Here is an 11,625-nt window from a genome sequence, read left to right as displayed (position 1 = left end):
TCACTCTCCAATCCCTCTCCGATCCCTCTCCAATCCCTCTCCAATCACTCTCCAATCACTCTCCAATTCCTCTCCGATCACTATCCAATCCCTCTCCAATCCCTCTCCAATCCTTCTCCAATCCCTCTCCAATCCCTCTCCAATCCCTCTCCAATCCCTCTCCAATCCCTCTCCAATCCCTCTCCAATCCCTCTCCAATCCCTCTCCAATCCCTTTCCAATCCCTCTCCAATCCCTCTCCAATCCCTCTCCGATCCGTCTCCAATCCCTCAACATTCACCAACACTAATAATATACCTGCACAGTGCACAAGATGCCCAATACTGAAATTCAGATGCTGTTTTTTGTAAACCATTTTACTAATCAACACAAGTTCAAATTCCATTTTCAATCTTCACCAATTAACCTTACAAAGCATCTACTAATTGTAAAACAGGGTACAGAACGTAGAAAGTGAGCCCTGAACAGTAATCACGTTACAATTGACTAAAAGCAGCTGCCAATAATCTCTACCCCACACCAGAACACAGTGCACTAATAACATGTCCGATATTGAAGTGGAAAGCCTGGTGACACACGGTCTCCCCTGACACACGGTGAGTCCTTCAGAGAGAGAGAGAGGGGGAGGGAGCACTACTTGAGCCAGCATTTGAGTATAATGAAAGCAATAAAACCATAAAGTTATATAACACTTAAAGTTATAATACCTGTCCTAGGAACTGACAAATCTAACTGACGTAATGTACGTCATGAAGCAGACCAATGGGAGTCAGCCGATAACGTGACGTCAGCACTTTTCTACCAATCACCGATCAGCTCGGATTTGATGACGTCATTTTTCCAAAAGACGACGGAGGGAGAAATCTATTATTGATATCGCAACATCATGGAGTCATGGTGGTGCCGGGCAACCTCGGCTGTCACCGAATCACTTTATTGATTTGGTACACGTGCTGAAGGCTTTTAGGGTTGCACTGCGTTAGTTAACGCCTACTTAGTCACAAGATCACTAAGTTTTATAACTTATACTGGGTTTTGTTATTGCATCTTGCTCAATTAAGATATGTTATTAATTAAAGTGGGTGCAATTTATTTTTTTGTGAAACTTGTTTTCGAGATAAGATTTGATCAAAAAACTAGGACCGGTGACCAAAACAATAGAACTCGATAGGGTTTCAATATATTTACATGAAATTTTAAGAATCAACGTAGAATCAAATTTCGAGCGAAGTCAGTTTTGCAAATATCGCGAACTGAAATATGGGCGATTTTGTTCATTTTTTGCGATTATTTGAACACAGAATCCACATTTAGGTAGATATTGAGCTGATAATCATAGAGAATGTGTAGTATAGGCTTACCTTCCATATAAAGTTCCATTCAAAAATATGGATATTTGACCAATTTATGGGCCAAAATCGATGGATTTTGGCTTATAACTCAACCACTTTTTGTCCAATCTTGATGAAAATTCATATAGGAGTTCAGACTTCAGAGGACCACAAGCTACAAGTAGAGCACATAAAATCTGGGTTTTATGCATGTTCAGGGTATTTGGCTAAATTGGGCCTAATTTGGACCAAATATCGGCGTGGCTGCCCCGTGGGCACCGTTTGGCGGTTGGGGTCCGGTACTCTATCGAAAGTTCGGTCGCCGCGGTCCTAGTTTGTTGGTCTCGAAAATAAGTTTCACAAAAAAATCAGGGTGAACCCCCCCTTAAAAGTTTAAGATTTGTCTCGGGCTGACGTGAGAAGGTAATATCTTAATATAGGTTTAAGGGACCGCAGGAAGAGGACTACAGCATGTGCCTATTGTGCAGGTATCATGTGACATCACGTGTAGGTACCAATATGACAACCAAGTGACATCACGTGCGGCACGTTCGTCAGCCAACACGTGTGGATGACGTGAGTATTCATTATTGTGACGTCATATCCAGCATGAAGGCCAAGAAAAGTAATATACCACGTATGACATTGTGGCCGGTTCATAAAGAAATATTGCTGATTAATACAGCAGGGAGCAGGGAGCCCTATTGGTCTTATGAAAGGTTTTTATGTCATGAGTTGACGTGGCTGGGGAAATCCATTTATTTGCACGCATATACGTTACGTAATTGAGGATTGTTCGCGAATGAAATGTAGACACTACCGTATAGATTAATTTTATGTTAAGTTTCTTCATTATTTCGGAAATGGTCACTATAATTTTTTTATTTACAAATTACTTCAAACAAAAATTTACAAAAATCCAATGCAAATCCTGAAACTGAAATATGATACAGTTTTAAAATTAACGATTATTCCCAAAGAATAAATCATAAAAAAACACATTTTTAATGGTAACATTTTAATGGTAAAGTTCATTATAAAGAAGTCCTACATAAAAAGTGGAAGTATCACCCTTGTTGGTTACACCTCCCGGAACATGTGCTGGTCAGTTTGTCCCCCAACTCCATCTCACCAGGAACATAAGAAAACTTGTTAGAACACCCCATATCATAGAAAGCAAACCTCTTCACCTTCCCGTAAACTTCCTTACACTCACCAACAAGTTCCTGCTTGTAAAGAGTCACTCCATTAATGCTAACCTCAATTACACCATCCTTCATGAACAGCCCCCATGATGTCTCCCCCTTTCTAACGATTGCCTTCCTCAAGGCTGGAGGGGTACGACACTGAACACAGCCAGTCAGAAACAATCTGCCAATGTTCCACTGGAACTTCCCAATCCCTCGTCCATGTTCGTCGTACAACACAATTGAGCTGTATCTCCTCCATTTAACGATGGAGTGGACTAAAATCTCGATGCCGTGATCAGAGTTTTGAAGGTCTTGTTTGATGGTACAGTTTGGGTTGGCACAGTAGCCGCATTCCGGGGTCCAGCAGTCACATGTAGTTATAACTTCTGAAATTAAAAGTTGGTTTAGCAGTCATATGTTGTTATTTCTTCTGAAATTAAGAGTTGGTTTAGCTGTTATTTATTCTGAAATTAAGAGTTGATTTAGCAGTCATATGTTTTGAACATTTTAAAAGGATGTGGTTGAATACAAAACAATTGTTTCTGTTTTTTTCTAAATTTAAGATTTTTTTAAACGATTTTAAACTGAAAGAATAGTTACAAGAATTGCATGATAAAGAATTTAAAACGTAGAATACACATGCAATACTGTTTGCCGTACAAATCTAAGAAGTCTAGAACATCAGTAAAAATAATAAATTACGGAAACACCAATTAAATGTTCATTAAAAAAATTACTATGAAATAAGTTTATCTAAGCTATTGAATTTGATCACTTGATGATTTATCCATTCAGAAAAAATAATAACGAGCTCCCAAGTTTCCAAAATATTTAAATATATATTATAGGTTGTTTTAAGGCTGAAAAATTAAAATCCACGTAACAAGCTTAATACAGACCTGTCCGTGAAATACAAATTCGAACTAAAATACCAATAATCGACTCTTTAACTCTTACCATATCTACAGTTAGCTAGAGAAGTAGAGCCAGGCTTTGAAAACGATCCATCAGGACAATCAGTACAAAGGAAGGCTCCATCCTCACTGTAAGTGTTCTTCCAACATCGCTGGCATCCAGCCAAGGTCCAGTAATAGCCGGCTGAGCATAGTTCTGGGAAGTGGGATATTTAACTGTGTCAAGAAGCCACAACAAATAGTTAATTGTTTGACATATACTTAATGATAAATCATAAAATAAACACCGTCAATGAATTCACAGCCTTCTACGATGTTCACAACTAAAGATATTCGACAAACAAGAATATATCAAACCCCTACCATATTCACAATCACTCTCATCAGTAGAGCCAGCAGCGGAGAACATTCCCTCCGGACACTCAGTACAAGCGTAAGACCCCTCCCAACTGTAGGTGTTTTCTCCGCACTCCACGCACTCCCCGTTCAACGCGTAATTTCCCGCCACACACGAAACTGGGGAATCTTGGGTACGGAGTTAGTGTTTTATACTTTTATAGTTGCCGCTTATAGTGACCCATTCCTTGCAAAGTTGTTTTTTCAAGTGGCTTAGAAAGTTTGTGATGGACATCAAGTTTTGCCATACTTTAAGTTTAGATATAAAGTATATTTCTATATAAATATTGGTGATGGTCCTTAACTAGAATAGAAATACACGTAATAGATCCTATTATTAAATCGATATGATACTATTTTTGTTGGCCTTTTGTTAGCCTGTTAATATAATAAACCAAGAAGTGGTTACCATGAAGTACAGTTTCACAAAGTTCGATACTGAATAGAATCTCTCAAATGAGTTTACTCACCTTGCGCTGGTCCAAACACAAGCTCACCAAACTCTTCGTTCTCAATCGACTCCACAAGTATGGAAACTGTCTTAAACTTCATCACTTTCCTGAACCCATCCCAAGTTCCCCTTTTCCTCCCGTTAATATCAACATCAATGCTAACCACCGCCCAGAGGTTATCTCCCGCATTTCTTATCTTTACTCTCAGCAACTTCCCCAGTTTAGCGTCGAACTCAAACGTGCAGGTGCCTGTAGTGAGAGCGTGAAGTAGATGTGAAGTAGATGAATTAAACATGAAATGACCAAGAAGAACACTAACGTAGATGTGTGAAGTAATATCAGTAATAAATATCAGTAATAAATATCAGTAACAAATATTAGCGATAAATATCAGTAATAAATATCAGTAATAAATATCAGTAATAAATATCAGTAATAAATATCAGCAATAAATATCAGTAATAAATATCAGTAATAAATATCAGTAATAAATATCTGTGATAAATATCAGTAATAAATATCAGTAATAAATATCAGTAATAAATATCAGTAATAAATATCAGTAATAAATATCAGTAATAAATATCAGTAATAAATATCAGCAATAAATATTAGTAATAAATATCAGTAATAAATATCAGTAATAAATATCAATAATAAATATCAGTAATAAATATCAGTAATAAATATCAGTAATAAATATCTGTGATAAATATCAGTAATAAATATCAGTAATAAATATCAGTAATAAATATCAGTAATAAATATCAGTAATAAATATCAGTAATAAATATCAGTAATAAATATCAATAATAAATATCAATAATAAATATCAGTAATAAATATCAGTAATAAATATCAATAATAAATATCAGTAATAAATATCAATAATAAATATCAATAATAAATATCAGTAATAAATATCAGTAATAAATATCAGTAATAAATATCAGTAATAAATATCAGTAATAAATATCATGACAGTACCAGCAGAGCCCCGGTCTCGGTTAGCATGACAGAGCTGTTCTTCTGATTCAGCTTTAGTGCCCACCAGGGTGAAGTAAAAGTCTGTTTCTCTACTTCCGTCCCAGCGCCCAGGGCCAGTTTCGTGGGTTAGTGTCACTGTTTTAAGCCGGGCGTGTAGGGTGTAGTCATCTGTAGAGATTTTATTATAGAGTAAGTTATAGTATTAGTAAGGTTACTGAATAACCGTTTAAGATTCTACAAATAAGGTTAAAGCTAAGTAACAAATGGTTGATTTTTTATTCGTTAATTGATTGATTGGTTAGTTAACTGTTATACTTATTATAATAGTAGGTTATATTACCGGGCAACTAAATTACCACTCCTTCACTCACTCTCCACATTTTAACATTCTTTCAACAATTTTCATAACCAACTCACAACAAATGAAATACACAAATTGTTTGCGAGTTGCGTTAAAATTACAAATGAGAAAAGGACTAACCTGAGGTTGCGATGAACAGAAAGGAGAGAAATAATACTGTCTGCAAAATGTGAGCCATTACGACATGCGGCCGGTCTGTTCCGGCTCTCTGGTGAAGATATCAGTCAGTCAAAATAAGAAATGAAGCGGCCCTATATAAAGTTAGAAAGTTAGTCACGCCATTCAACGCGAAATAGCTAAGAATAGTTAATTATTGGCAGAAGAAGATCCAGTAATTAATCATTTCATCAATATTGCCTGCAGATAATTGGGTCAAATCGTTATCGGTTTATTTCGATAATTTGATCGAAATTTATGATGTAATCCTTTAAGATTTAATCCTTGATAAATATACTATTTCTCATGAACAATAGTAATTCTAGTATCTAGTGTAATGATAACTGCCGTGCGCTAATATGACTTATAAGCCATACCTATCACCTACATAATTTTAAATAAAGGGTAGAGCAGCTCATCATATGAAGACAGAGTTATGACTTATGTCACGTCCTAGTATTATTTTGGTTATTAATTATATAATCTTTTAATATAAATTCTAAACAAAAATTAGAAGAGAAGTAACACGTGGTGAAGTTCTACGAGCAACCTGCAATCCTAAACTCTACTGATTCTTATTTCATCATTGAAATCAACAAACTATAAATTTTAGATTCTTAAAATAATAATACAGCAGGTAATTTACACGACTAGAATCAATGCAACTTTTAAAATGAAATGTATGTATATCTGGAACAGTCGATCAAAGAATATTCCATACTCCAACTTGAAGATCAACCTGATGACCTCTTCTAACGGTTAATAGAAAATCACAATATCAGAATATTCCATCAATAGTCAGCCACCCTGTACGGCTGCAGAATGTTTGGATTTTCGACGCCATATTTCGGGCAATGATCTTACGAGTAATATCCTAAAATGTCATTACCAAGACCTTATCACTTTATTAAATTTTAAAGGCCATTAAATGGATTTCTTGGGGCAGTTTTGTAACACTCATAAGTTCCCTCAACCATGATCCGTGTACTAATTGAATCGTCACAAATTAGGTTTTTGTTTATAAATGATTCTTAGCAGAAAACAGGATGAAAGCGGGATATCTTAAAAATCAGAATACGCATTTTGAAACTGAGTGAGTCATCGTGCATCGTAAATGAAAATGTAAAACACTTATTGCGACGACAGTCGACACTAATCACAATTTACAGTAGACAATAGACATGGATCGAACCGATTAAAAATTACAAATCAGCCATTTCAAAAATGAACAAATCTATAGTTTTCCAACTTTCCTTGCTGCTTGTTGTTCTACTTCGGAATAAGTAGCACACTAGTATTATCACATGCTGTTCTTCGCTGTATTACTTTTTTTAAACCAATTTTTCTTACTCTCTATTCAAGTTATTGACTGAGGTATTGATCGAGGTAAAATAATTGAGATATCAAGTATAAAGAGCTGGTCACATTGTATAACTATTTAAGTATTTAGCAAGTTAGCACAGTATCAATAACATCAGTCATCAACATTTTGATAATATTTATAGTTGTGTCTCATCAGTCATCATGTTCATAATTAACTTATTGAGTGCGTCTAACCCCCCAGTTCCATGGCCAGATATTATTCCAAATTATTAGACGGAGGTCCATTTCCCGTAGATCATCTCCGGAGATGATTCTCCGGCTCCGTCTACTGTATTAGACGGAGATGAAGCTCTCCGGGAATTTCTCGGAGATTAATTCATACAGAATCATACAGAATCAAAAAAATTACCGTAGATGGTCTCCGGTCGTGAAACTGCAATCCGGAGAAATATCCGGAGAACTATCAGTAGACGATCTCCGTCTAATAATTTGGCATAATATCCGGCCATGGAACTGGGGTGTAAAGTATATTGCAAGTATGAACCCGTAACGATGTTGGGAAGATTTCTAGGAAAAAATCAAGAGAATCACTACCAGCACCAATCTTAGACGCGTTTACAAAAGAATATTGACGACAAAACGAATGATCACTACTAATAGGGGCAGGTATTGTTAGGCCGCAATTGACCTGTATAGAATGTTAAGTTGATTTGTATGAAACTCCCAGCTTCTTGCAGGTTCAAGTCCTACCCTAATCTTATCAATATCAATCATCTGCAGCCGTTCAAGCATTTTTGTAATTGTTTCCCATTGCATTTGCAGCATTTCTAACCCTGTATGAACCCGAAATGGACCCATTACCTAATTATAAACCTATTATCTCGGCTAGTGGTGAGGGAATTTTAATAAAGTTTCAATCCTGAATATTATCAATGCCAATCATCATCGTTCCAAACATTTTTGTGGTTTTTTCCGAGTATAAATTATAATTTTTACCCATCACGAATAATATACCATTGCATACCTATAAGTTTAGCTTCTGGGAACTTTCTTTTTAGATCTAGGTGCATGTTAACATAATTATAATATCTGTTGTCTCCGACGATGACATTTCCTGGATAGTAATGCAACACTATCGGTGTACTCGCATCATGAAGTCTCTTCATCCATGAGCATATGATAAAGCCTAAAGGAAGTAAAGAACGGATACATATCACCAGGTTGGAATTGTACATAATCTGCTGTTGTTCGACCAAATGACAGAGCTCGGACCTCCAGTCCGTCATTACTGGAGGCAAAAGCACAAACCAGGGAAAGTGTCACAATAAAAGTGATTATTATTGATGTACAGAAATTAACGAGGATTAGTAATCGACAGAAATATGGTAAGCTCAATACTGGCGTGGGGCGTTGCTGTGGCAATCATTTACAGACTCACAACTTATTTCTATGGTTTTTGGGTGTGATGTTAAAGGATAATATTAGACATGGAACATTATATAGTATATTACCCTTGTTATCTGCCATTAAACTTATAGTACAACGTGAGACAACGTGAGACACTACTACTATTAGTAGGCTAGGATCGTTGTCTCACTTTGTTACTGTTCGCTATACAACACAATACAAGATACAAGGATGGCCTGAGGTTCTTATCTCCTTTTCAGTAACCCTAAGCCACTCTGTGCCGAGGCACTATACTAGCTGTAGGGGGGTTAGTCATACGAGCCAGAGAGTGTGTATCACCAGCCGAAGCTGTACCAAATCACAGCTTGGTAACTGACCGATTTGCATCCGACCGGATTTGAACCCGGTCCTTCTGCTTGGGTGGCGATCGTGTTACCAACTTTTTAATCATGATAATAGTGTGGCTTCGTAACCAAATGTTTTCTATGTTTTTTAATAGCTGAACTTGATTCAAACATATTCAATTTCCAAGTTAGAGCTCACAGACTATGCTATAAAATATTACATATACCTAGTAAGCTAGTATATAGACTATTAACATGCATATTAAGTCCCTCGACAAAATGTAGCTTACAGCTATATATTACAGTAGGAAACTACACTAATTGGTGATGTTGCTGGGACGCTGTTAAAATATCATGCAGAATCGTTGACAAGGTGAGGAAATCGTGAAGGGGCCAGGGGGGGGGGGGGTTCTTGAAACATACAAATTATACGAAAGGTTGTTTAGATTGTTAAAAGGAAATCAGCCTAAATACGCACTGATAAAAGTAATGACGATACTAATTACTAATACTAATAGTAATACTAGTAACTACTACAGGGCGGGTTAGAAACATCTTATTCTTATGAATCGGTCTCCCTGTATTTAATGTAATACGAGAACACGAATGATGCCGATTGAGCGAGACACGAAGTTTATTTGATAAGGATAATTTTGTGTTGATTTGAATAAATTCGATTATTTGGGGCAAGATGAGTGTTATAAATAAAATGTTGTCGACGCTTCGTCACACGCGACGTTGTCATGGACGAGACGTTGCAATAACTCCTTACATTGCTCAATAAATGTAATAGATTTGTAGTGTTGTAATTAGTTTAAAATTTGAATAAAGTTTCGACCCACTTGCAGACTAATCTCACCCATTTTCCCGCTCCAAAAATTTACTTCGTTGAAAGAATGATGTAATTTGGTTATCTCATTTGTAAATATTATGATAATTTAAGTGTTCTTCAGATTTTTGATCTTACGACAACGATATTCTAATAATTTAATTGGTGCATAGATTTTGACAGTAATTTGTTTTTCCGCCAATAGTAATACCAGCAATCGACATGAAAACTAGAATAGCTGAATGTCAAAGCGACATTGGTCTGGAGAAGACTGAACAAATTTAAAACACTTTTTAATCACACATTACATAAATGTCGGGGCTGCAGGGATCTTGACGGCTCGATCAATAGACAACATTATTTTAGATTTCGAGCTAAAACGAGGGCTTGATTTGTGACTCAGAATAATTTTGTCAGAATAAGGCGGTAATTGTGCGGTTACAAAAATAACTTGTCTTAAAACTAACTCTCGTCGGTAACAAAAATAACTTGTCTTAAAACTTTCCACGTAGGCCAGACGGAGCTGTGAGTGATGGGTGGGGTGGCACGTGACTTGCATGTATGAAGCTGTGATTGGTCGTTGTTAGAAATAGAGGTAGGTGAAGCCTCACTGGTACTGTAACTGGGATACAACTTTGAGGTGTTGACTGTTGAAGTCGTGTCAAATTTAAAGTCAATACTAGATATAAGGAACTAACTAGGAACGAGTTTAACCAATAAGTAGCGGATTTGCTGTCACCAACTTCTTGGGTCGCTTAAATTTTGTATAGTGAATTGGGCGTGGAACCATCTCGGGATGACACACTTATAATAGACACAAATCACAATACGATATATACCTACAACTATATATTATATAAACAATAATAAGGTTATAGCAATCATTCTCTACACAATATCATAATACCTATGTATTATAACTTTATTAGTGGTCGTTAGACTTAGAGCCTAAAAATAAATGTGGTAAAAACCAATCCATTTATTATTGTTTTATTAACTTATGACTGAAGTTATACCAGTTTGTCATTACAAGATAATACGACACCATCTCCTTTTACAGACTCTAGCTCATCTGACAATTAAATTTGCGAAGATTCCTTGAACCTCCTGTTCGTGACGTTCATCAACCTAATCAGATGACTGATCCGGAAAATACTAAAACTATAGGACAGGTTGCTAGTTTAACTGTTTGATATATCACTGAGACAACCTCGCTATCTGATGTACCAGACTATTGCCAGCGGCAGTACTAATTCATCAAATTAGCTTTGTCAGGAAAGATTTATTCTCTCGCACAACTCCTAAGCGTGGCAGTTAACTATAGTCTGATGAAGCCCTAGTTGTGTCCTCCGCCCTCCACTCCGGTTCCCAATCAAGCTCATTTTATTATTCCTCTCTCACATCCTCCTTGAGCCCAAAACACATTCCTACTGCGATTATCTTCAAGTTTTATGTCGCGAATTCTGGTGCATTGACTAAACTAAATATATACTGTTGAGCTGACTCGAGCTCTTATAGAGTGATCGGGGGAGAGCTAAGAAACATACTATATTAAGAAGTGAGTAGCTGCAGAATATTATAAGGGTTAGCCGAATGTTGGGAAAGAATGAAGATAGGAAACCAGAAATCCCTGTATTCCAAAGAAATGTATCAGTTGGTGTAATCTGAAATATTTGAACCTCACTACATTGAACGATTTTATAACCGCCTATTATTTGTCGTTACTACTACAACTATCCTCTACCATGAGTTATTGATTGAATTGTGCAGGAGGTGCTTTTTGCTCTCAACATCTGTGTTTTGGTGACCCTCAGGTCCTTTGATTACATACATTTCGTCCTAGAAAATCTGATTTTATCGGAGTCTTATACTTTTGAGAATATTTAATGTTGTTCATTCATAGTGTAAATTTGTATGTAATTGATCGATTTGAAAG

The 11,625-nt window shown here is 36.3% G+C and overlaps 1 protein-coding gene across 2 annotated transcripts; it reads right to left on the bottom strand.

Moving 5' to 3' along the window:
* Window positions 1-2,255: 2,255 nt before the first annotated feature.
* On the bottom strand, window positions 2,256-5,834 carry LOC134822056 (uncharacterized). 2 transcript variants are annotated; one of them, XM_063832903.1, is made up of 6 exons: window positions 5,751-5,834; window positions 5,270-5,437; window positions 4,301-4,531; window positions 3,798-3,959; window positions 3,478-3,630; window positions 2,256-2,906 (listed from the first exon to the last, which is right to left on the bottom strand). In XM_063832903.1, exons 1-6 carry the CDS (start codon window positions 5,806-5,808, stop codon window positions 2,398-2,400), a joined length of 1,281 nt encoding a protein of 426 aa, XP_063688973.1. In that variant the 5' UTR covers window positions 5,809-5,834; the 3' UTR covers window positions 2,256-2,397. The 2 variants fall into 2 exon arrangements, with proteins under 2 accessions (XP_063688973.1, XP_063688974.1); XM_063832904.1 differs by having other exon boundaries at window positions 3,798-3,950.
* Window positions 5,835-11,625: the final 5,791 nt, after the last annotated feature.

This window comes from Bolinopsis microptera, chromosome 10 (genome assembly GCF_026151205.1).
Source record: "Bolinopsis microptera isolate Bmic1 chromosome 10, MBARI_Bmic_1.0, whole genome shotgun sequence".
Taxonomy (NCBI): Eukaryota; Metazoa; Ctenophora; class Tentaculata; order Lobata; family Bolinopsidae; genus Bolinopsis; species Bolinopsis microptera.
This window is presented reverse-complemented; position numbering and strand designations above follow the sequence as displayed.